Source organism: Seriola aureovittata, chromosome 8 (assembly GCF_021018895.1).
Source record: "Seriola aureovittata isolate HTS-2021-v1 ecotype China chromosome 8, ASM2101889v1, whole genome shotgun sequence".
Classification (NCBI taxonomy): Eukaryota; Metazoa; Chordata; class Actinopteri; order Carangiformes; family Carangidae; genus Seriola; species Seriola aureovittata.
In genome coordinates this window covers 20,021,425-20,047,350 of record NC_079371.1, presented here as the reverse complement: position 1 = coordinate 20,047,350, position 25,926 = coordinate 20,021,425, and the positions used below count along the sequence as shown (strand labels likewise).

The window sequence follows — 25,926 nt, the reverse complement described above, 5'->3', positions numbered from 1 at the left end:
CCTTTTTACCACAAGATGGCGTTGAAACACAGATAATTGTTTGATCGCTTCGATGAAAATCTGTTTGCTTTAATGGATTATCTTACGCAGCAGCACAATAATAAATTGACATATGACGTCGGATGGGTTTTTAAAGTAGGCGAGCAGACATCCGAGAACAATGCGCTGTTTGTTTCCAGTTAATTGTTAATTATTATTTCCAGGCTTTGCTCCGGAACTTCTGTTCGTTGTGTTGCTGCACCACTACGACAGAGTTAATTGACGGACAAGTCAACGTGTGTAGTGTGAGATGATGGCTGTTTTCGAATATATTCATATCAATTAATAACACAGCTTTATTATAATACTACATCAAATGTTGGTGTTTGTGTAACTAACAAAATAGCCAGATATAAGCGTATGAAGTAAACGTGTTTCCCAGAAATAGCCAACTTGTGCTTACTGAAGGTGCAGAGGACTTACACTCTGTGACATCCAAGTGTAAGTACTAACGCTTATGTTATAATGGGGGGAAAGAACATGTAATATTAGTTATCCCGTCATGAGTTGGATCTGTTTATAATATCTTTGATATAAAAATGCTATTTTGGTAGAAATTTTACCACTATTGCTTATGGATTTTGATTTCAGGAGCACCCTCATGCTAATTGGAAAGGTCAGCAGATTTGTTGGACGTGTGAGGTCTTGTGTTGTTATACCATTGGCCCGTGTTTTTACCTCCAGCAATATGGCAAAGAGCAAGTTTGAGTATGTCCGCAACTTTGAGACAGATGACACTTGTCTACGAAACTGCTACATAGTTGTGAGGCTGGATGGTCGAAATTTTCACAGGTCAGTTTCCTTCTCAAGCGACACATTTACCATCTCTGTGAACAAGGGTGGTTTTGCAGCAGATTGATGTACAATTTGAAACCATGCAATTGTGTGTTTTTTCTCTTGCATTTTCTGGCAGGTTTGCAGAGCAGCACCAGTTTACAAAGCCAAATGATAACAGAGCCTTGGGCTTGATGAGCAGGAGTGCACACTCTGTGATGGAGGAACTGGAGGATATTGCCATAGCTTATGGTCAAAGTGACGAGTTCAGCTTTGTTTTCAAGAGGAGCTCCACTTGGTTTAAGAGGAGAGCCAGGTAGGAGGAGAGGAATGGCATTCTCACACATGCTTTTCATGTCTTGCTGCATCTTGCCTGACTTCATTACTCCTGCTTTCTCTTCTGGCAGTAAGCTCATGACCCACGTGGCCTCACAGTTCTCCTCCTCATATGTCTTTTACTGGAAGGAGTTTTTCGGGGATCAGCCCATCCTGTACCCGCCAAGCTTTGACGGACGTGTGATCCTGTATCCTAGTAACCGTAACCTTAGAGATTACCTCAGCTGGAGGCAAGCAGATTGTGAGTACATACAGTGCCCTACCTGTTTTACAAATCACACATTTGACTGTTGAGGGTAAAATATGTCAGACTCTACTCACGTTTTTGTGTCTTTCAGGTCACATAAATAATCTGTACAACACAGTGTTTTGGACGTTAGTACAGAGGGCAGGACTCACCACAGCTCAGGCAGAGGATCGCCTGAAGGTGAGAGCAAACACAATCTAAAAATGTTGTGTATATTGACACAAATGCATGTGTTTATGCAATTGTACTGTATGTTATAATAATGCAAAAGGTCAATAGCACTACTTTTTATTGTTACTCCCGTTTCATTTCTATAAATAACAAAGTAAGAATAAAAGGAAAATAATACAATATCTTAAAAAACATGACAACGACATTTGCGACCTGCGAACCCCTCGCGGATATGGAAAGTTTTAATTGGGCTTCAGGTAAATTAAGACGTAATACTGTTGGTCAACAGCACATATGCAAAAGGTCATTCATAGGATGTCATGTCTCCACGAAAATGAAACTCTCCACCTCTCTAACTCACTAAGTGAATGGCTCAGTCACAGATTAAAGACAGTACGTCAGCATACAAATTTTCTAATAGTGATTAGTTTTTGGTTTCCATTACTGTTGAAGGAATTAGTTGATTTGTCATTGTAAGGAAAACTAATCAATGACAGAGCTAATTGTTAAAGGTATTTATCAAGTAAATAGACCAAACATTTTTATGTTCAGCTTGCAAAAATATTTAGCAAGCTTTTTCTTTTAAGGTTTGATAAACAGTAATCTTTATATTAGGCACTTTGTCAGACTAAATAATTAGTTGATTAATGGAAAATATAATCAGCTAATAAAAACTATGTTGTATGAATTATTTTGGGATTGTGAAAAGAAATTCTTTCATTAAAAAAAAAAAAAGAAAAGAGTTGTTTTTAGGGCCTTTTATTTCTGATAGTGATAGTGAGAGAGAGACAGGAGAGTCATGGAGAGAGAGAGGGCATGACATGCAGTAAAGGGTCACGGGTAAGATTCGAACCTTCATTGTACGCGCTCTACCAGGTGAGCTACTGGGCCGCCCACACTTCTATAAAGGTTGTTGGTAACTGTCTGTAATACAAGAATTTGTTTTGCTATGTATTTGTGTGTAGTGGTCACCATGGTCACCACATTGTTCTCTTCTTCTTTTTATTCTTTATAGAGATGAACACATACTCTGTGGTTTGCAACACCACAAATTACTTCACTGTTTCTTTTTGGTGATGAAATTAAACAGAAGAAGTAACATCTTTCCATAGCACATCATCAGTGCTGTCACTGTTGGTGGCAGCAGCTGCCACCGACTGACACAGCTGTTCCCTGGAAGAGTCTTCACTCTACAGTGGGCTGGAGTGAGAAACTCAGATGATGTGATGACAGCTGACGAGTTGTGGAAATGTTTGTACTGGCAGCTTGTTTGGCCAACATTAGTCATTCACAGCCCATCAAACTTTTGTGCTACCCAGTTCCTTTATCACTTAAAAAACAATTCTTTGGAAAAGTAGCTGTTTTGTTGGTGGAGCTTAATTTTAGGAAGTTGTACTCTGCGCGTCCAGTGAGACATATCATTTGAGTTCATTTTTGTTTACACCTCTAGTACTTGAATGCTAACTTTGTGTTTTTCCTCTTTTCAGGGAACATTAGCTGCAGATAAAAATGAGATCCTGTTTTCAGAATTTGACATCAACTACAACAATGAATCTGCCCTCCACAGGAAAGGCACCACTCTCATCTGGGAAAAGGTGTGCTATTTCAAACAGTTTGAGTCTGCACAATTATTACATAGAAATTGACATAAAAACTCTTCTCTCATAGATACGTTTGGTTTTCAATGTGTGAATACAGCTTTTCTATCCCTTTATTGTAGCTGCTTCTACCTCACCCGTGTCACCTATTTCCACTTTGGTCAGCGATGTCTTACATTGTTCCTGACATGTCTTTTGTGTCCGGACATGTAGGATTTTTAGTAAAGGGGGATGCATGTTCCTTACATAACTTTGGCTGCTGTTTTGTGGAGAATTTGTCTCTTTTTCTTGTAGTTTAGGGGTTTCTTCCTGTTTGCTTGACAAATGTCAGCAGGAAATCACAAGCAGTTTTGTGTGAAACCAAAACTTGACATTTAGAACGCTGAATTTTCTGTGACCACTTTGAGAGTGCCCTTAAATACAGGTAGACTTTTCAACAGGTCCCTGCTCATACTGCACTTGCACCTACACCTACCAGCATCTGTAAAGTTAAACAAAGCATAAGTAATGACTTTCTGTTATATTCTGGAACCGTTTATTGGCCTTGGTGTAGTGTGGTATCACTCTTCTCATTTAACTCAACAGCACATTTCCCGAGATGTTAAAAAATTCCTTTCCCTTACCTTTAAACCTGCAGTGCAGAACATTTGTCTCAATTACACAATGAGGAAAAGTCACACCAATGGTAATCTGTGTTGGTCTTCGCAATTGATAACTCTCTTTTTTTTAGACTGTAATCCTTCCTCTGAACTCTGAGTTTCTTCTTTGTCTGGAGCATCAGATACTTTTCTTGGACGCTTCCTACGGTTTTCTTCTATAGGCTCCACCATACTCCTAGTTGCTGTAGCCTTCGCCATCTCTGTCGCTATGGTCGTTCCCCTCTTCAGCTCTGGTGAATCAATCACTGTCGGTGGATGTAAAAGCCATCACTACCGGGGGGCCAGTGCAGGAATTTCTCCACAGGCACCAGATTCAAAACTCCAGTATACGGCAAAATACAGAAAGGTTTAACTGCAGCTGATGGGCTTAATCGGCACTTTGTGAATTTGTTTGGCAATGGCCTGAATATAATGGAAGTTCATTTATACGTCATCATATAGATATATTTATATGTAGATCCTGCACTCCTGCTTTAATTGTACTAATCGTATTCCTCATTCTCCAGCGAAATGAAACTGTCACTAAACGCATGAAGCCTCCACATGAAGAGGAGAAGCACGTACCTGTGATTCGCAGCAGGAGAAGGGTGCAGGCCTACCACTGCGACATTATAGGAGACCAGTTCTGGGAAGAACACCCAGACATCCTGGAAGATGACAACTGCTAACAGCTCCACTCCTGATGGAGGAGCATGACTCAGAAATCAGTCTGGCCAGAATGGTTGAAGTGGACCCATATTAGCAGTGACTCTTGGGGGACAGCCACAGCTTGATGTCACCCATGACGTTAAGTACCTGTGAAAGCTTTGAAAGAGCTTTTTCTGAGACTGAAGCCTTTGATGATTGACTTTGTACAGTTACTTATGTTCATGTATTAAACTTCTCTCATAATCTTCCCTTAAAGTAAGAAGTTATCTGCTTAAATTGCATGTTGATGTCTGTCATGTTCAGAGGGAAGCAGATGATTTCATAATCTTTTGTATGCACATGCACAACAATCCCACACTGACACAGACATCCACACACTCATCTCCAGCCTAGTCCAGTGAATTGTCTAAAGTTGCTTTCAAAAAATTATCCTAATTTGATATCACGAATGGCATTTATAATACTACCATTACTTGATCTTTCTGTGTGTTTAGCATGATTCCTCTCCTCTGGCTTTTCTGCTGAGGGGGTTTCTTCTTGGTGTGGGCGTTTTGAATCTCAGCTATCATTTAATTTTTTTCAGGGATTAGAGCTCCCATAGCATTAATTTTAATGATTCAGGAAGCCTGTCTGCAAAATGTTCAATATTACTTACAGTTTATAGTGAGATAAAGTAAGAGCTTATCTCAGGTAGAAATAAACAGAGTAAAGCAGAAACGAATACCTCTGCAGTAACGAGTGGCCTTGTCTTGCAGCCAGGACACCATTTAGAGATGTGAATGGATTCATCGGCCTGCACTGTCATCAGTGCTAAGAATACCTCACACACCCTGTGTACACTCTATCCTTCTGACATGTGCTCTCTGGCACATTTATCATCACACTTATAAATGACCGGCTCAGTATGAATGGCTGCTGGAAGCTAGACGTGGTACTGTATTTTGTTACTGTAGTAGGTTACTGGCGGGTGCTAGAGCTGTATTTTTGGTTCTGTGACCTTGTTAAAAGCATGTACCGTACTTTATGTAACCAGGATTCAACTCCTTCTATTGGCATGCAGAATCAAATACATTAATATAGGTCTGTTTGTTTTAATCAGACCTCTATAATGAGTAGATGTACAAAAACGCTTTTATAATAACAGAGGTGGCTCTTATGTTGATGACATAAACCAGCTTTCTCCTTAGATCCATTCTCTTGGGCCACTGCCAAACTCAGCTCTTACAGTGACTCAACATATGGCTTCATGGAGGAGGAGAAATGGTAGAAACCAGAGCATGTGGCAGTTGTGCTGTTATTTAAAGAGAACATGTATTTACATGCAGGGCCTATAATTAGGCCTATAGGCATACTGGTTGGAAAATGTAGATGAAATAATCCACACTACCTCACAAGAATTGTACTTTATTGCCTCTTTTTTTCCCCCACATGGGGGAAAAAAAAAAAAAAACACTGAACTGTCAACAAATTGGTGCTAACATGACTGTTGTTAGCAGTTACAGCAAAATAAAATCCACTGTACACAACTACAATCGACTCAGTAAATTTAAAATGATAGCATATGTTTTCACTTGCTAAGGAGCCGCTCCAATAACTCAATATAGCAAGAGTAGATATTTAAGGCAATTTAAATTGTGTCAACTACAAGGCTAACAGTTGGGATAGCCATCTTGAAATAATATATGAACACAGTAACATGAAATTCTTCTGTTTTTTCATTCTCATTTCTCATTTTATACTGAAACAGAATTCAAAAATGCACTCCATCAATGTTACAAAATTTAACTGAAATGTAATAGTCACAGGCAGTAATATTCAGGTGGTGAAGACTCTGGTGGAGCCTGAGGAGATAACCCTACTGATGTCATCTGGGTTATCTTGGTTTGGGCTTAAAGACCACACATTTAAAATAGAGAGCCTTTGTTACAAACTGGAGGCATTGAGTCAGAAAGTTGTTGGTATTAACCAGGCAGGCCAGGGGGGAAAAAAGTAATTAGTTGCATGAGGGGAAATGTAAGATCCAGCATTTTTTGGAACTTTGCCCCTTTACTAGTAATTCAAAATAAAGATGTTTTAGACTCTCCTGCTTAAATTCCAACTCTTGTTTCTTTTATCTGTAGCTTCATACTTCCCAAACCTTACAGTGCAATAGTAAATCACTGGAGTAACCTATCACTTTAAGAAATAGTGATAACATGAAAAACTGCAGGTTGTCCTCTAACAACCCCTTCAACTTAAAACTGCTTTGCTGTGGGATGATGATTATTTAACTATCATGCTTATAATGATAATCTTTATTGTTATTATTAATTAAAAGCAAAAAATAGACAATTTTGGCTAAAACTGCGCATTGCTCCTTCACCAAGTATAAGCGCGATGTTAAGTTGCTTTTTATCCATAATTTCTTCATTGTCTTGCTCACCTCTCGTCTTCTCCCTGAGCGTGTAACGCAGGGGAGGGGTTGAATATGAGAGAGCGCCTTGACTCTGCAAGAAGCCAAATATCTCATTCAGGGAGCAGCAGCAGCAGCAGCAGCAACGGCGGGAGAGGCGGCGGCCTATCGCGATGTCACACCGGCGGCGTTTTCTCCATCTTATGTGAAACACCCAGACACGTTTACCGCACATTTATGTCTCAGTTCAGCGAATTCATTTGGAGCCGTTTGTATTTAGAATGCGTCCAGGAGCACGTGCCCCTCCTCTTCACGCCGCGCGGTCCTCCCTGTGTGTGTGTCTCTTAGTCGTTTTCTTCCACTGTGTTGTGGCTGCAGGCGCTGTGTATGATGGTGAGTCTGATTGTTTATTCGAGCCGTGACCGAAATTGTATGTTAAGCATATCTACCTGTCTTGCAACAGCTAGTTGAAAAAATTCAGTCTCAAATTCAGTCACCACGTGTTTGTTTGTTGGTTATGCAAAATGTAAACAGCAGTAGGCTATTATTTATTATTTTTATTTATTTATTTATTTATTTATTTTGCTAAAAGTGAGTCATCCAATGCACAAATGAAAAAAAAATTAAACCTTCCTCTTAGATGGTCCATTGCCATGTCTCCACACTTTGTTCTGTTTTCCATCAGGAAGAAATAAGCAGGGTTCACTGAAGAGCATCCTTGACCATGTACAGAGTTATGAGATTACTTATCCCATATGGCTGCATCCTCACAGACACAGGAGGTCTGCCAACAAAGAGGTGAGCCAGTTTCTCTCTCTTCCACTCTCTCTCTCTGTCCCTTTGACTCATAAAATGATTACAAAACACAGGCACACATTTTAATCTTGATATAAGTCAGATCTTGTTTAGTGATATCTATCCTGTTACCTGATGAGCTATATCTGTTTTTCTTTCCTTCCAGCATCCTGCAGAGACAGAGGTTCTGATCTCAGCTGAGGGCCAGCAGCTCAGAATACACCTGGAGAAAAATGAGTGAGTGATTAGAAAAATGTTTACAACACTGCAGTGTTTTATACATGCGATTAGAGAAGTTAAATGTCTGGCAACAAACAGGAGGCGTTACTTGGGCCAAATTATTCCCATCTGATTTAATCAAGTTAGAGCATCAACATTGGCCTGTGTATGTGTAGACATCCACAAGACGCCCCGGCAAAGCTCCATTTATTTGACCAGATGTTAGCTGTCACAGACACATTTATAAGGTCAGTGCCCCTTCGGTTTGCAGAGAGGGGGATGAAGGGAGGGAAGGAGGGTGATGGTTTTGGACGACAGAGGGTTGACACCCGATCTGTGTGCCTTGGGCAAACAAGAAGTAACAGGATTTGAGTTTCTGCACCTAACATCCTGTAATCTGATGGAGCGGTTCCTGTCCAGTAACAATGGGATGGTGATAGGAAGGGAGCAGAGCATCTCTGAGTTTAATGAACATTGTGATCGCAGGGCAGGGAGCACTGCCGCTCTTGAGATGTCAGTGGTGACAACAGAGCTGTGGTTTATCACCTCTGGATTTGAGCCAGCGCACAAATGGAAAGGGAAGCTTTTACGAGCGTTAGAAATGGAGTCCATTTTTACCATCAGACGTTTCGCTCTCTCTGCCACTCATTCAGTCAAAGGCACACACATTAACAAACCATGACTCCACTGTGTCTGACTGACCATGCCCTGAGGGATTTGCCCCCCTGCTCTCCCTCCACAGCAGGTGGTCCCACTGTTAGATTTCCTCCTGGGCAAAGAATTTTCATCAATCACACACAGTGTTTGTGTACGTATGTGTAGTTAGGAGAGAGACAGAGACAAGGAAAATGAAAGTTTATGTGAGATAGATTTGATGAAACTTTTACAGTCTTTTGTGTTCATTAAACTGAGGTAGAGGTGGTCTTAACTGATACAAAAATAATCATGATCATTATTTAAAGAAAGAGGTAATACAATGTGGTAGAAAAACATTTGAATTTCTGACATCAAGATGAGCAGGAAAATGACATTTTGAAACTATTTTTTGTGCAACTGTTTCCTGGAACAGCAAAGCCGTGAGTGTTTCTTCATGCTCCAGTCTACACTGTAGAACAAGAGTGCAGTGATGTGAAACGAAGGGCAGATACCAAAATGAGACATTTTAAGGCAACAAAACAGACGCTGTTTCCTATTAAAGAAACACATCCCACATCCTAAGTATTGATTAATTAATGTACTGTGTCTGAGAGCTTTATTGACCTGGAAAAGCCGTGTAAATACTCTTTACTGCTCACTGTGATTTTGTGTTTCATTTGCTTAAGTTTCAGCCTTTCATGCTTGTACACATGCATGCAACAATTCTCTTACGGACTGTACAAAAATTATTAGAGAGAGGAGAGGGAGTTGTTGCAATACTATATTACTATTCGAAAGGTTTCTGGTAAGTAAATCTACTCATCAATCCGATACCACGTAAAGTATTAATACACTTTATAGTTTCACACCCAGATAAAACAGTAGTTTTCCCTGAAGTCAATTCTTTGCTGCTGTAAAACTGTTGCTTACACAGAAGGTCGCAGCCAATGGCAACTACTGTTCTAGATTGGCGAAGAAAAATTGATTTCCTGTAAATGTGTAATGGTAGCTGTTAGCAAAAAGTCAGCAATTTGTGTTGCAAGGAAAAACCAACCAGTGAAAAGACAGTGTGTACAGTATGCAAGGCTTTAATGTCGAGGGGTGACACTAGTGTTAGGCCAACTAGAGTAGACATTGTTATTTATTTCAAGATTTATTTTTTATTATGATTGACAGTCAAATTAGATAATAAAAGAAAGATTCCATGGCATTCATGTACCTGTTCATGTTTTATAAAGGGTTTAACCTGAGCCATGCCATACAACAATGATAACAATCACATCACATCCATACAGGATTAGCATACAGCTGCTAATTTTTCTTTAATGCACCGGTATCGGACTGAGACTCGGGATCGGCCGATACACAAGTTCAGGTATTGGAATCGGTATGAGGAAGGAAAAATAGTATCGAATATCGAAACATCTCCAGGGAGGATTATGTGTCTTTTTTTCGGTTAGTAGCTCACTGATCTTTGTTCAACATAATGTCTCATGTGGAGTTTGGATTTTATGAAAATGATTGTTCCACAATCATACAAAGTTAATAATAATACAAGAATGTAATAATAATGTATATAACACCTTTCTTAATAAAGTTCCAATGTGCTGAATAAGGAAAAGCAACAGTATTTGTGTTTACGTTTTTACGCCTGCACTGTCATATTATTTTGAGTGGAGTTGTTTTCTAAGCCACTGGGAGGATCCACTGAAAATCTATAAATTGAACAATAAGGTTCACCTCCTCACCCCATCACCCACCAGTGTTTCCCCTCTTTCCAAGCCTTAACAGAGAATCCCATACAGCACTTACTCTCCATGGAGCTCAATGTCTGAGTTTGGTCAGAAGCCATGGAAAAAATGCTGCCAGTGTCCATCTCTGCGTCCTGGCTACTCCCTTGTGTCCTCATTGACCCTGTAACTGTTACTGTGACAGTCAGCAGATAATGGAGAACCCAAATTAGCTGTGAGATTGTCTTGATCTTATCTCTCCGTTTATCCCCCTGCAGCATTTTTGATCTCTTTTTTTCCCCGCTCCCTCTTTTAATTCCAGTCCACGTCTTCTGGCCCTCACTTAATGTATCACTTAATCAAAGCATAAATATGGCTGTGAATTTTTATAGGCATCAGTACTCCCTGTGGCTGGAGTCCAGAGTCAGTCCATTTATGTCCTCCCCGGTCATTCTTGGAAATGTGTGTGTGTCTTTTTGTGGTTTGTACGTGCTACAGTGTGGGTGTCTGTGTGACTGCCTGAGCTTTTATCTTAATGAAAGGCAGTGGTGCGCTCGTAGAGGGATGATTTGGTTAAGAGCCAGTCAGAGGCTAGAGTGTGCTGACTCATTGGACTGGAAAGGGGATGTAAAAATGGAGTGAGAGGAGGAAACAGTGGAAGAAAGTGAATGATGGACTGGAAGAGGAGGAGAAGGGTTGAGGTGACAAAAGTCATGGAAAGAGGAAAGTAGGGACAGTTGGGTTCAGTTTGGGTATGAGTTATGTGCGTGTGGACAGCCTTGCTTCCTCCTCTGTATGACTTTCTCCGTTCTTCTGTTTAACGCCCTTGCTTCACTCCCTTAAGTGCATGAACCTGAATTAAGCACTCTCTTGGGAAATGTACCCATCATTGTTCCTCCTCTCCTCTCTTCTACTATCCTCATATGTCTTCCACTGTCCAGCCTAAAAACGAGCACCCCATTTTTTCTCATTCCTTTGCTTCCCTCACCTCATCTGATATTCCCCAGGGCTCTAGAACAAATATACATCTCCCACACGCTCTCCGTGGGTTAGGGTTTGGGAGACTGTGGCCACACGCAGACAGGCGACACACACAGACACACACAGACACACACAGACACACACAGACACACACAGACACACACAGCTCCCCAAAAGAACACAAACACGACTCAAAGCACAGACCTGATGGATTGCAGGTCTGGGGAGCACAGAGCGAGGGATGCATTTGCTTGTCCTTGTTGCCCTTGTGTCTGTGTTTAGTCTCACAACGGTGCAGTCCTGTCTGCTTAGATGTCTAAATCTAGGCCCCAGTGTTATTGTGTGTGTTGGGGAAACACTCACACAACAGAACATTAGCCTCCCTGTGCAATAAAAGCCTCTTAATCATCCATTGCTGAGTGGTACTATAACTTTGTGTCAGCCACCTCCCCCCCTCCCTCCGTCCACTCTTGTGCAGTGATGTCATCTGATACTATGAGAGAATGCGACCCACTGACCCTAATGCATTACCCCACATCTACTTCTCCTCTCTCCTCGCTTCCCTATCTCCCAAGTACATTAGCATTACTCCCCCATCCCGTCTTTCTCCTTCTGAGGCTGAACCAAGCCTTTGTCTCAGCCTCGCTGCCAGACAGTCCTGATTCAGCCAGTGTTTCCCTGCTCAATCACAGCGTCTGTCTGAACGCTGGAGGACATCCAAACGCCTGCCGTCGCAGAGAGGTTTTCACAGTGTTGATTTGAAAGCTGTCGCAGTGTTTACCACAATGCAATTAGGCATAAGGGTTTGCGGTGTTCCAAGAGTCTTGGTGCAGAGTTTTATAATGGTTGACTCGAGGCTTGGCAATGAGGTTAGCATACCGGTTTATTCTATCTGTTGCTGCAGCGATTAAGACTGAGTTCAAGGTCTTTAGGAAATCAGAAACAGAATCGACTTTGTCCTGAATGACGCTAAACTGAATATCTTTAGATTTTGAAGACGTCTCCTTGGACATTTTAGAATATTTTTGAGCATTTCACTGACTAAATCACACCCACATTGAGTTGGTCCTCTGGCTCAGTCCAGTTTAGGTTTGTAAGAGTGCACTAAGTGCTTCTCCCTGTCACCAGTTTAAAACCAATGATGAATAAGGTGCAATCCAAAGTCTGTTGTGGTGCAGATTGGCTTTACCATGTAGAAACACAGACTTCTATTATTTTGAAGAAAAACAACAAATTATTATACCATACTAAATACTGTATACCACTGTAAAAGGATTGATTTACTCTACATATATTTTCTTTTGTCACTGAGCACTGCCATCTACTTACAATACACACTATACAATACAACTTATAAAAGAGAGAGCTCTTTGACTACACCCACTTGCAGAATACAACATTAGGAAATAGGGCAAATCTTTTACTACTGAAGACAGCGTTGAGCCAAAATGAAACTAAATGGTTTGATCATACCTGCAGGTTGTTTGTACGCCCATTGTGGTTTGTTTGGTTGTTTCTTCAACATGAATGTTTATTCAGTTTAGCAGTTAAATGAACTGGCATTTGGTACAACTACAATTTCTATGGCATTATAAAGTCTACAGTTTCTTTTCAGTGGAGCAGACAGTAACCACGTAAGCATGTAGCAAAAACATAGTGAGGTTTAAACTTTTTTATCATAATTGATAGAGAAAAAAACTCAAATTAAGCTGGTATTATCCTTCAAGTGGGGGCTACAGCTTTGTTAACGGCATGTTGTGTCTGTATGTCACACAGCGGAAGGTTATAATGCCATCAGTCTACTAGTGTACACACTATTATCCCCAAGGACTACTAATGCAGCTGCATGGGAGAAAAAGGTACAATGTGGGAAAGAATGAGAAGTAATCGTCTTTCCTGTATGACGTCTGTGGAACAGCAGCAGAGTGAAGCTCAGTCCGTCATCAGCCATTCTGTGATAGACAGGGTTACGCAGATGAGAGGAGAACATGATGGGAATATGTCGGGAGTCAGAGAAGTAGGAAAACTAGAGGAAGGCCAGATATAAATGAGGTCAGAGGGTCAAATCACAACACAGCGTGGATTACCCCATTTATGGTGACATCAGCCGGATACATTACCACTGAGCGATCATTTTTAAGTTTTCTCGCAGGCAGCTTGTGTGTGTGTGCATACGGAGTACCCATCCCACCCCCCAACCTCCAAGTGGCAATCTGTCAAAGGATGAAGTGGCCGTTTTCTGTCTTTGACTTGCTATGTCGCTGATTATATCAACAGGCTTTCATTGTTTCAAGAGGCTCGTCTCCTTCAGGGCATCTGATGGGAGGACAAAAGAAAAATCCCCGTCTTCCCTGCATTTGTCTTCATCAGCTTTTAAAGGCATAGTTTGACATTTTGGGAAAACCCACTTATTTGCTTCCTTGCTGAGAATTAGATGAGAATGCCGATGCCGCTCTCAAGTCTGTAATGCTAAATATGAAGCCACACCTAGCAGCCGGTTAGCTTAGCTTAGCATAAGATGTGGAATACAGGGGAAAGATCTAGCCTGGTTCTGTCACATTAACTAAATCCACCTACCAGCACTGGTAAAGCTCATTAATTAATGCGTTAAATCTTTTTTGTTAAATCAGTACAAAAGGTTGCTATTCAGCATAAATATATAGCTAAAAAAATTGTATTTCAGACAACCTCCCGTAAAACCACAATTTATCAGTTTCTATTTCAGTTGCTGCACAGAGTGAACAAACTAGATATAACATGTTCATCAGTAAGCTTGAGAGATGTTGCTAGGAAGTTGTTGTTACCTTTGAACAGAGCTACGTTTGCTGTTTTCCTGTTTCCTGGCACTAACCGGCAACCGGGTCTAGTTTCATAGTTACAGACACAGACATGAAAGCAGTATTGTTTTTCTGATCTAACACTCAAGAAGAAAATTATTACACTGACTCATTTCATCTCGCAATGTTGAAAAGGCAATAACTGTTCATTTTGAGAAACCCTGAGGTAAAGCCACAAGCTATTTAGGATGAAAAATAAATGAAGGTAGATGATAAATAATAAAAATCGTACAAGGACTAATCAGTGTGGGAACATCTTAGGTCTGTCTTGTGTTTGTTTTAGACTTCAGTCAAATCCACTCTTTCAACCAGCATCAGCAGATGCATATAGGTTTCCCCACAGCTTGATTTCACTACTGCTACAGTCTGTTTGATGGATCTGCGTTAGGCTGTGGGGGGAGAGATGAAGAGAGATTTCAAGAGACGCAGCAAAAGGAAACCAGATGTGAGGCAGACTGAGAGACTGAGTTTATGAATGAAAACAGGAAAAATGGATTGAGACAGAGTTGGAAGGAGAAAGACAAGAAAACAAGCATCTGTACGAGATGTAAATATTGGGCCGACACGTTGACACAAGTTTGACAGAAACAGCCTGAGAGTTCAAAGACACCCACTCAATCACACACACGCACGCACACACACACACACACACACACACACACACACACACACACACACACACACACTGATGGAGAGTAAGAGGAATGTAAATGTAACGTTCTATCACAATAAAATTAATGATTCTCTCCATATGTGTACATTTAGCTGGTTCATTAGCCTCTTCTGTCCAGACTGTATTGTATACTAATTGAGAAATTCCAGTAATAGAGAACAATAGGAGGCTATTACTAAATAATAGACAGCCAAACAAATGCAGCCTGGACATAATAACAAACTTTTAGTCTCATAGCATAGGAATGTTACTGTCTCCTCTTTCAGCTCTCCAGGAAGGGAAAAGGGTCATATGGGAAAGGTATATATGGATTTATTAGAGCCAAAAACACTTTCCACATTCTTTTTTGTATTTTCTTATCTCTGAGAGGATCTTTGTCTAAATCTTTAAAGCTGTCTGGCTCTGTCAAGCGTCTCTGTCAGGATGAATGTTTTATGAGTCGTGGGCTGCTGGAGAGAATCTGTCTTCTTCTACCTCCTCTGTTTCCTGCAGCTTTTATGCTGTATATTTTTTCACCATCACTCCCCCATATTGTTGCTGAATGTCCAACACCGCATATATTCTCTTTCAAATATTCCCTGAGTTTGTGTTTTGCTTTTCCCCAGGCAGCTGTTGGCCCCTGGATACCAGGAAATATGGTACAGTCCTGATGGAGCTCGCAAGTTCTCCTCTCCCGCCAACACCGTAAGTCTCTGAGACAGTTACAAATGATCAGAGGAGAGACATAAACATCAATGCAGTTGATCAAATACAATTGTCACAAACAATGTTCTCTGGCTGAATGGCAGTCTCTCTCACCACTGTGTCATCTTGCTTCCCTCCAAACAGCTGTGTGTTGAGCTTGGTTGTTTCTGTCTTTCAGGGACACTGTTTCTACCATGGGACAGTTCAGGGTATCGAAGGTTCAAGCGTTGCTGTTAGCACATGCTTAGGACTCAGGTAAGTAAAACTCCACCATGGGCTGTATTCATAAAGGTTTCTAATATTTAGAGTTGGTCCCACTGGTGAAAGACATTTCCTTGATTCTAAGAAGTCTCCCATAAGAAATCCCTCCAAAAATAAAAGCCCATTCATGAAGACAGCTTCTACAGTGAAGAGCAGGGAAGACTACTTTTCTGTAGCCTTAGAGTTTCTTCATGAAAAGAGTCAATAGCTGCAAGAAGTGAACACAGCAGCAAAGTTTTTGAAGTACTGCTGACAGGAAGTGGGGTGGTACAGATTAGATTATGCAGGGAGAAGGTTTGTGACTGATGTCATCAAAGATGTGTTAACGCCGTTCACTCACTGAATTAAAGCTATTGCCCCGTTAGCTCTAATTTTACCGCCGCAGTTCATCTGTTTTCCAGCTGACGTGCAAAACATTTTGGGCCAGCAGGACAAAATGAGTGGATACGAAGCAATTTACACAGTGTTGCCAGACTCATTGATAGAATATCCGTCTACGTAATATTTACCATTGTGGTCCACTCGCCAAAATACAGGAGAGAATTTGTGCAAATGTGAAGCCATCTTCACAGCTCTAACTATCACTACCAGGAGAAACCTAGCTGGGGAAACAAGGTTTCACTAATATCCTACCTCAGATTACACCTCAATATACATGATACCTAAAAAGCCCAGTTACTTACATTCATATAAATGCACTAGTTTATATCAATATATCAAAATCAAATATATCAAATAGTTTGGTTATTTTCTCAAATAAAATTTATGAATTAATTTTTTGTAAGTTTAAGTGTCAATTAGTGTAGATCCAGCAGCAGACCAGCAACAGCTCAACCACACATCCGCACTGATAAAAGTCATTCCAGTTTTAAAATATTCCTAAATTATAAGGCGTATAATATTGTCTGTGAACATCATTTTAAACCCAAACCTGCAGAGATCGTTGTCAAACCGTGCTTGAATAAATGAGTGAGACAGGAAACAGTTGTGTGTAGTGTCGGGTGTAGTCCAGTAGGTTAGTAGGTCATTGGCTCCAGAGTTGGTTCATTGAGTACAGCTCAGTATGGAGATCCTGTGTTTTCTCCTGGTGTGGCTCCAGAGCAGCTGATATTTCCTGCTGAAGACACTCAGAGAGGATGAGACCGGCAACAGAGGAACTGGCAAGCCCAGACAGAAATCGTAGCCATATGTGTGTTTCTGCGGGTTCATTGCTCTGCATCTGGAGGCTGGATTGATACATCTTTTTAGTAATGTAGATTCTCTGGAGAAATGCAAACACAGCATAGAGAGACACTGACATGTGGGCGTCTGACCTCTCCAGATGTTTCTTACAGCTGTTTGACCTGCTGCTGAGTGCGTGCTCATGTGTTTGTGTCAGAGTCTGCACTCTCTCGGTTTTGTGAGGAAGCCAGAGGATTGTGTATCGCTTTGTCTGTCCCAGCGGATCCTCTTTTATATACACTAGTAAATCACCGGAGACATGTGTCCCCATGCTTCACCCATCAGTAAAAACACCACAGCCAAATAAAAAAAAAAGTCACAATCTGGCGTGCAGCCTCGTCGTTTGGATTGAAAATGTAATTCAAATGAATGGAAATTAAATGTAATCATATCATTTGAAAGGTTATAAGTGACAATGTTTGCAGGAGAAAAAATGTTTTTAAAGTATGCCACAACATGCTACAGAAAGACGGCAACATCATTGATCCCCATTGATTTCCTCGAGGTTTGATTGGATGGAACCATGAACAGTGCCTTGTTTCCCCAGGGGCCTGATTTCTCTGAACACAAGCGTGAGCTACCTGATAGAGCCTCTTCCTGTTTCCACGGATGCTCAGCAGCACGCTGTGTTCAGAGCCGAGAGTCTCCATCTCCCCGGAGGTAGCTGCCTGCATCACCATGGCAACAAGGGGGACGAAGAGCAGCTTAATGACTTCATCCATGGAATGATGTCACCACGGAGCGCGAGGGTGAGTTCAGAGAGGACGAGCAGCAATTATCTGCCCGAAATCCTTTCCAAGTTTTACACAAAGCATGACGACATGTCCAGCACGTATTCTGCAATAAACTGTCTCCATTTTCAGGAGAAAAGGGACCTGAGTAAGAACATGAAGTATGTAGAGCTGCTGATGGTGGCAGACAAGGCTGAGGTGAGGGCACGGTTGATGATATGCTCATATTTGGCCACTGTTTAAACAGACAGGATTTTTATATTGTCATTCCGTTAAATGTGGGAGTAGATTTTACATCAGTCAATTTATAGTTGATTTTGTGGTCAACTTTACAAGCAAAGTAAATATAAATCTCTGATTCACTTCCTGTCTATGAGAAACATGAAAAGTCCCTTTTGAGGTTTGAGAAGATGTAAAAATATGTCTGGGTGAGTGTAGGGGAGCTGTCAGTTTCAGTTAACCATGTGGGTAATATGTTTTTCAGTTTGAGAACCATGGGAGTAGTCTCGAGAACACCAAAGTGAAACTACTGGAAGCGGCGAACTTGGTTGACAAGGTAAACATCTGTTGTGAAGCAGGAAAGCCACACCTATGTTTACTCATGTTGAGTAAAATTCTCTGTCTGACACTGTTCCTGTTTCCCCACACCTGCAGTACTACAAGGCTTTGAACATCCGTGTGGCATTAATCGGTCTGGAGTTGTGGACCAGCCAGGACATGATCAGCGTGTCCGATAACCCACACGGCACTCTGGCCGCGTTCCTGTCCTGGAGACGCAGACAGCTCGGCGTGCTCCCCAACGACAACGCTCAGCTCATCACGTCAGTGTCTCTCACTCTCTCTCTCATCTCCCACTAGCCTTCCCATTTGTCAATCTTCCCCCTCTCTGACTCTAGTGCCTATCCCCTCTCATCAACCCCCCCCCCAGTCCCAAACGGGCAGATCTCTGAGTTGATTTCATCTTCATTGTGTGAGACAAAAACCATTACCACTTGTATCCCAGCGAGCTGCTGTCCAGTTGGAACTAATCAGCAGTGGCGTTTCTGTCTCCAGGGGGAAGTCATTCCAGGGTACCACCATTGGACTTGCACCTCTCAAAGCCATGTGCTCCGACTATCAGTCTGGCGGAGTGAACACGGTGAGAGAGTCTAAATAAACAGTAATCCCCTGCCCATCAGGAGACATCATCATCATTTTGTTATCAGCTTGCTGCACCTTGACAGAAATAAAATGTATGGTTACTGGAAATATGAGGCTCTTATATTATTATTATTATCTAAATTATTTTACATGACTGACAGTGTCAGTATTCATAATGTAGTGATGCTATTTTAATAATCTTCAATTCAACTTTGAGCTTCACCTCTGGCTCTTCTTTTCAAAAGGACCACTCTGAATCAGCTGTTGGTGTTGCCGCCACCATGGCGCACGAGATGGGTCACAACTTCGGCATGAGCCATGACAGTACTGGCTGCTGTCAGGCGAGAGCAGAGGACGGGGGTTGCATCATGGCTGCTGCTACTGGGTAAGCTACACAAATTACTAACATATGAATATATATTTATTACAGCAGAAGAAAAACATGGGTCTTAAAAAATTGATCTAATGAAGTGTAATCTTCATACTGTATTTGTGCTTCTTCTATGGTGCAGGCATCCGTTTCCACGAGTGTTTAATGGCTGTAACGAGAAGGAGCTGAAGAGCTACCTCAGCTCTGGAGGAGGGAAGTGTCTCTTCAACGTGCCTAACACCAGAACCATATATGGAGGACAGCGCTGCGGCAATGGTTACCTGGAGGATGGAGAAGAATGTGACTGTGGAGAGGAAGAGGTCAGTGTGTGTGTGTGTGTGTGTGTGTGTGTGTTTGTGACTTGTCTCTGGATTGTAGAAGTAAATATTTATCTTGTAAGTTTTGGCTAAGACTCATAACTTTGTTTTCTTTGTGTAGGAGTGCACCAGTCCTTGCTGTAATGCCAACAACTGCACTCTGAAAGCTGGAGCTGAGTGCGCCCATGGCATCTGCTGTGATAAATGCAAGGTACAAATACTACAGTCTGTAAACATGTAAACAAAAAAAATCTCCCTTGAAGCATTAATCCCTGGGCTAATTCTTACTATGTAATAAACACTGTAGCTCTTGAATTATAATTCTATAATTAACTGTTACTTCTCCTTCATTCTTTGTTCTGGTGTTTCCTAAATGTCTTCTCTCCTCCTCACCTCTCCCGGTCTAGTTGAAGAGCCCAGGTGTTCTGTGCCGCCCTCCCTCAGGACCGTGCGACCTGCCAGAGTACTGCGATGGAAAAGCAGAGTCTTGTCCTGCTAATTTCTATTTGGTGGATGGTACGTCGTGCGCAGGCGGGCAGGCCTACTGTTACACCGGCATGTGTCTGACGCTGCAGCAGCAGTGTCTGTCACTGTGGGGACGAGGTTGGTAAACTGATTGCTTATAACCTGTAAATCCTTTGTGTATACTTTGTAAATACTTTTGCAAGACTGCATGGATGTCGATTTCTACAATTAAATGTACATATTCAGATGAATTTTTGATGTAATATTATAAATATACAGTTTAGCATTACTCTAAAAATATACAATATATAAATTTAATTTTCTATTTAAGGTTCAGTGCCACCTACAGTTCTGACAGCTTGTTAAACCCACACAAAGTGTTTATTTTTGTATTAATTGAGATGGTAAAAGATTAAATCATATTGTTAATATGTAATATTGACTCAAACTGATGTGTATTTTGAGCTAAGTTGAATTGAGGAATTTTCTAAAGGTGAATATGAGCCTATCTGCTCTTAAAGAAATGTCTTCTTTATACTCACTCATGGATATATGCAAAATTTTGACCATCAATGTGTCATTGTCAATGTCGTATCTTCAAAGCAATTAATTAAACATCCCACGCATGCTGAAGCAGAGAGGCTGGAAAGTGTTAGAGATGAGCCCTCGGTGAATCACAGGATTAGGGATTGTTATTGGACAGTGTCCATATTCATGTTGTGACAGAGCCTCCCAGGAGAGCCTTTGTAGTACCACAGGAGCCACACAGAACAGTAAGGGGTGCCATCTGGTCTCCATCAGGTGGTTGCATGCAACACACTGTGCATGGGTGTGTGTGTGTGTGTGTGTGTGTGTGTGTGTGTGTGTGTGTGTGTGTGTGTGTGTGTGTGTGTGTGTGCGCAGCAGTATTAATATGTTTCCCTGCATTTTCTCTCTTCCGACCACAGATGGCCATCCAGCCCCTGACCTGTGTTTTAAGAAGGTAAATGAAGCTGGGGACATGTACGGAAACTGTGGCAAAGATCTGTTTGGGAAATACAGGAGCTGTAAGGACAGGTGAAGATTAAAACTTTCAGCAGCGCATACACTGGTTGATACACTCCTCCTTCAATTCTAGAATTGCTTCCACATTTCCTAATATTTAAAACGTAAACATCTTGTGGCCCTTTCTACATTGTTTCTGCCAGGGATGCTAAATGTGGGAAAATCCAGTGTTTAACTTCAGCCTCCAAGCCCATTGAGAACAATGCTGTTCGCATAGAAACCACAGTCACTGTGGGCAACAAGAGGATCCAGTGTATGGGAACTCATGTGTACAAGCCTGGGCAGGGGCAGGAGGACACACAGGGTGATACTCTGGACCCGGGCCTGGTCATGACTGGCACCAAGTGTGGTGATGACTCGGTGAGACTCGTACATGGAGATGCACTAAATAGAATTTAATATTGGGGCAAAAGGCATGCTTTTGATCTCTTTTGGAGATTTCATTATTTATTTTACTTGTCAGAAAGTGTAATTTAACTGCTGTCATTTTCTAACTGTGTGGCCCCAATGTGATTTTCTACTACTCCGACTCTCTGACTTTGTTCCTCACCCCTCCTTCTTGCAACAGATTTGCTTTAATGGAGAATGCCGCAATGCATCTTTTCTCAGAGCTGATGAGTGCAATGCCAAGTGCCATGGACACGGGGTAAGTTTCCATGAGCATGTGGAAGGATCCTTTGAGATGGATTACCTAGGAGTGTTGGGAAAAGTTTGGCTGCTGGCCCACTATTACTGAAAATGGTAACCTTGGCAGTGGTACAAGATTTAGATCCTTTACTTAATTAAAAGTAGAAACACAGCATTGTATAAATATATTATGCTACAAGTACATGCCCTGCTTTGAAAATAGCAAAAGTAAAGAAGTGTTATCAGCAGAATTTACTTAGAGTATCCAAAGCACTCAGCATATAACAGGATGGTCCCTGTCACTGTTCAGTCTTAATCTGCAAAGTAAGTGTAGCTGTCAGATTAATGTAGTGGAGTAAATTAAAGTAACGTAAAGTACAAGTACCTCAAAATTTTACTTAAATACACACTACACTCGAGTAAATACTTGGTTACATCCCACTGTTGAACCTTGGAAGTACCTCTAGTCATTCACTCCAACGACTGCATGTCACTGCTATGAATTTAAACATTTACGTTGTATTTTAATGGGTAATATGTTCTCTTATCAGCTGTGTAACAACAACCATAACTGCCACTGTGACCCAGGCTGGGCTCCTCCTCTCTGTGACCAGAAGGGGTCAGGTGGGAGTAAAGATAGCGGACCTGTCAACAGCCACAGTGAGACATTTAACAGTTTTTTTTTTTATGTGTATATATTGACAGTTCAAAATATTCCTTTGAAATTTTGCGACTTCCTGACTCTTCTCTACTTCGTGTTCCATCAGGCAGTCTCCTTCCAGTCCTGCTCGTCCTCCCTCTGGTTGTCTTTGCGGTTTTGGCTGCTGTCGGACTGTGGTGCTGCTACAGGCATAAACTCCACCCACTGAAAACTTCAGCTTCACCTCCACTACCAAAGTATGTAGTTCTGAGGTGTTTAATACCGATACTCTACCTTTAGTGACCAATTTGTAGGTGATGCGTTTGCTTTCCAAGTCCCCATGTTGTGTGGATGTACAGTATGAATGTATTTCTGTATCTCTTAACAGTTGTTCAGCCCAGACCGAGGGCAAGCCTATGTTTGCTGATGATCATGTTAACGGTCACACCAACCCAACGTTCTTGCTCAAGAAACAGCAGTCAGACCACCTGGTAAAGTAGCCCGTCATGACCCAAATGGCACTGTATTTCTATTGTTTTTGAATATTGATATAAACATTCTGCCACAGGTGAAATCCTCTCCTCGTCCGAGCCCGTCTTGCTCAGCGCGGCCCAGACATGGTATTGTGCGTCCAGCAGTGAAGCCTCCTCCCATACCTGCATATGCTGCACTGAAAAAAGAGCAGACGCCTCAGCCTCAGATCCAGCCTGTAGCTTCTCCTCAGAGACAAAACTCTCCTCAGGCTTACACCACCCCTCCTTTTAAATCTGCCCAGCTGACTGAGCAGAAACAAAACCGGGCTCCTCCTCCACCTTCAGGACCTCCACCAGGACCCCCACCACATTGCGTGGGTACTAAAAGCCACTCACAGCCTTCAGCTGCACCTAAACCCCTACCAGACCCTCCTGACAGACCTCCACCCCCTTGTCCTGTCAACAGACCATCAGTGGTGAATGTTTTTGTATATGTTTTTATTACGGTAAAAAGCCATATGCAAATGTTTCCTCAGTGAACTGAACATGAAATGTCTGTCTTGTCATTTTTATGTAGGATCAACATCAAGTGAAAGGTCTGCAGGTTACCACCAATGCCCTGCAGAGAGGAAAAGCTGCTTTGGCTCCATCTGCTGGACAGAAAAAGCCAAACAGGTCAATCATCTGGTGTTTACTTTTTTTAATGTCAGTCCATGCAAACCCCTTCTTAACTTGTGATTTTTTGCTTCTTCTTCTTTTAGAACCTAAACTAAGATCTCAGGGAGACGTTGGGGACCAACATTTACATCCATAAATGGACTTCCTCAAACTGTCTTTTTAGTGGCTGGCCAAGTAAACATGGCACTGTGGGATATGATGGAATACTTGACACACTTGCTCTGTGAATTACAGTATATTTATTCTAACATGTATTGAGGAACGATGGTAGAATAATGAGAAGTTACAGAACATATCACAGCGAGTATGTCTGAAGTCTAAGATTTAGACTTAATTAGTGTTTTGTAAATTTGCTCTATGTATCTGCTGTATCAATTTGAACCAGGCAGGGCTGTGAATTTAAGAACTTTTTTTGTTTGCTTTTTTTATTTTTTGTGATTATTGTCCCAGATGTTAATGGCAATGTGAAATTGTTCCATGTGTGTCAGCAGTGTTGAAACACAGGACTATTTAGTCACAAAGCAAAGAAAAATGAATGTTTACGGTATAGCCTATGTACTAAACATAGTGTCTCTCGAAGAGCATCAACTGTAAGGGGATATCTTATATTAAGAAAAGATGCCAATAGTGAAGTGCTTACGCTTCTTACGCGTGAAAAATAAAGGGATTTTAACTGGACTAATGGGGACCAATGAAAACCCTACATGCATGCTATAAGTATATGCTTATGCTGAGAGATACATGTGTGATGTGTGTCAAGAAATGTTAGAGATTTGTCGTTTTTTAATTTTTTTTTTGTTTTAATTATTTTATATTGTTGTGATGTTGCACTTTTAACAGTCTTTTTAGTATCAAATACTCCTGAAGGCATTAATATCCTGCCACAAAGTACCAACTAGTCTCAGTCACCTTTCAAGCCAACAGGGGGTGAGTATTTGGTACTGAAAAGATTTTGTGTGAAGCATCACTTGAAGGTGACCATTCAAACCCTCGTCAATTTTATTTCTTACTTCTGTCACTGACAATAAGTGATGAAGTTGTCCTTGTCCAGGGCAACATTTCAGATAAATTCACATTAGGAGCAAAAGTGAGCCATAGTTTTGTGTACATGTATCAGTTAAACTTTCCAAAATTGCACCATAAAATTGAATGATTTAATGTGTCTGTCCAAAGATGTTTTCAAATCTGCTCAGTGGGAGTTCCCTCATGACCAAAATACTATGTGATTACTCTTTTACCTAAGGAGACTTTATGTGACTGCAGAGGCAATGAAATAGTGATAACTCTGGCATTATTTTAAGGTACTGTTGAAAACAGTGGTTCATTTGACTGCTGAGGGGATGAACCAGTTTGGTCAGTAATATGGAAATACAGTCTGTCAGCTGCCATGTTTTACCTTCTAATCAGACCTATGCAAACTCAGGCACTGAGCAACACTGTGTCTTCAACTGGAATCTACATGAACACGTGAAGAATAAAAATATGATGTTATACATTATGCATTACTGGTTGTGTTTTATCAATACATATAATCTTGTTCAGACTAGCATTTGAACACTATAGATTCAAGAGCCCATTTGAATTGTCGTACCTTTTCAGTGCAGCTACAAGCAGCAGTTCCTACACATTGGTACTGTGCAATGACTACTACATTCAGGGCAATAGGAGAGAACAATTTAGAGATATAGTATGTTTTGCTTCTGCCAAAGGTTTTACAGCCAAAGGATCTGCTGCTGATCTTGCAGCATGTTAAATATAGTGTTTAGCTATACAGATAAAAAAAGATGAATTTGTCCTGCACAATCAATCAGGTATTCTGTAATAGTAATTCTAAGTAGCCTATTCTCAGTTAAGAGTAGCTGTTGTTTTTTTATTGACAGCAAAACTATACTTCGTGCTAACGTTTGGTTAAAAAAACAAACAAAAAAAACAAAAAAAACCACTTCTTTATAACTAAGAACTGCTCAGTATAACCCTTTGGAAAGTGTTTCATCTTCTCACCAACAGGCCACAGCTTGGCTGACAACAGTCAGTCATTCTTGAACATATATAGGAATATAACATATGAATCGTAAGAGATGCAATTTTTTCAGAATGTTTGGGAAAAAGACATTTTAATTTCAGTTTAATTCATATGTTGGCCACCTGGGAGCAGTGCAACAACCTAGAAACAATACTGTGCCTTGCTGTCTTGCGCTCACACCTGACAAGCATGACAACTTGCCGTACATAAATACCCGGGTGTTGCACTCAAAACGGTCTAAAAATGTGTGAGTGTAAAACGATGGACACTTCTCACCCCCATCGGTCACCATGTTGGCAATGTACGCAGTGGAAGGGGAAAGACTTTCAAACTTGTGAAAACAGCGACCGAAGAAGAAGGACACATCGTCGGGCCGATGACGGCCTAATTTTTCTATTTCTCATGGCACACATAAGAAAGTAAATGGTTCATTTTCAAGTCAAGTGAGCAAAGTGCAGCAGGTGTGTGACAATTACGGTCACCTGTTTAGATCGTCATTTCCGGTGAGTGCACAATG

At 41.2% G+C, this 25,926-nt stretch overlaps 2 protein-coding genes and 1 long non-coding RNA gene across 5 annotated transcripts in view; all 3 read left to right on the top strand.

The window, feature by feature from the left end:
• Nucleotides 1–64: 64 nt before the first annotated feature.
• On the top strand, nucleotides 65–7,258 carry thg1l (tRNA-histidine guanylyltransferase 1-like). Of its 3 annotated transcripts, none has more exons than XM_056383436.1 (7): nucleotides 65–480; nucleotides 724–831; nucleotides 953–1,129; nucleotides 1,221–1,390; nucleotides 1,488–1,576; nucleotides 3,055–3,162; nucleotides 4,331–4,720. In XM_056383436.1, the coding sequence occupies exons 2-7, from the start codon at nucleotides 728–730 to the stop codon at nucleotides 4,490–4,492; spliced, it is 810 nt and encodes a 269-aa protein (XP_056239411.1). In that variant the 5' UTR covers nucleotides 65–480; nucleotides 724–727; the 3' UTR covers nucleotides 4,493–4,720. The 3 variants fall into 3 exon arrangements, with proteins under 3 accessions (XP_056239411.1, XP_056239410.1, XP_056239412.1); XM_056383435.1 differs by having other exon boundaries at nucleotides 69–480; nucleotides 631–831; nucleotides 4,331–7,258; XM_056383437.1 differs by lacking the exons at nucleotides 65–480; nucleotides 724–831 and having other exon boundaries at nucleotides 1,063–1,129; nucleotides 1,316–1,390.
• On the top strand, nucleotides 7,125–24,884 carry adam19b (ADAM metallopeptidase domain 19b). The gene is made up of 23 exons (XM_056383429.1): nucleotides 7,125–7,257; nucleotides 7,550–7,662; nucleotides 7,826–7,896; nucleotides 15,341–15,419; nucleotides 15,598–15,674; nucleotides 17,449–17,650; nucleotides 17,765–17,830; nucleotides 18,117–18,188; nucleotides 18,287–18,453; nucleotides 18,686–18,770; nucleotides 19,018–19,157; nucleotides 19,285–19,462; nucleotides 19,581–19,670; nucleotides 19,867–20,062; nucleotides 20,872–20,980; nucleotides 21,112–21,328; nucleotides 21,537–21,614; nucleotides 22,147–22,255; nucleotides 22,363–22,492; nucleotides 22,624–22,726; nucleotides 22,804–23,184; nucleotides 23,286–23,383; nucleotides 23,470–24,884. Exons 1-23 carry the CDS (start codon nucleotides 7,146–7,148, stop codon nucleotides 23,474–23,476), a joined length of 2,880 nt encoding a protein of 959 aa, XP_056239404.1. The 5' UTR covers nucleotides 7,125–7,145; the 3' UTR covers nucleotides 23,477–24,884.
• A 431-nt stretch (nucleotides 24,885–25,315) lies between these two features.
• LOC130173318 (uncharacterized) overlaps nucleotides 25,316–25,926 on the top strand; it is a 29,142-nt gene continuing 28,531 nt past the window's right edge. The window contains exon 1 of the long non-coding RNA XR_008828395.1: nucleotides 25,316–25,912. This is a non-coding gene — a long non-coding RNA (uncharacterized LOC130173318). The remainder of the gene's footprint in view (nucleotides 25,913–25,926) is intronic.

Coding starts and splice junctions, on each gene's coding strand:
- thg1l (XM_056383435.1), top strand. CDS start 641: ATGCTAATTGGAAAGGTCAGCAGATTTGTTGGACGTGTGAGGTCTTGT. Junction 1,391..1,487: donor CAGCTGGAGGCAAGCAGATT/GTGAGTACATAC, acceptor TGTGTCTTTCAG/GTCACATAAATAATCTGTAC. Junction 3,163..4,330: donor CCACTCTCATCTGGGAAAAG/GTGTGCTATTTC, acceptor CTCATTCTCCAG/CGAAATGAAACTGTCACTAA.
- adam19b (XM_056383429.1), top strand. CDS start 7,146: ATGCGTCCAGGAGCACGTGCCCCTCCTCTTCACGCCGCGCGGTCCTCC. Junction 17,651..17,764: donor TGTCACCACGGAGCGCGAGG/GTGAGTTCAGAG, acceptor CTCCATTTTCAG/GAGAAAAGGGACCTGAGTAA. Junction 22,727..22,803: donor AACAGCAGTCAGACCACCTG/GTAAAGTAGCCC, acceptor ATTCTGCCACAG/GTGAAATCCTCTCCTCGTCC.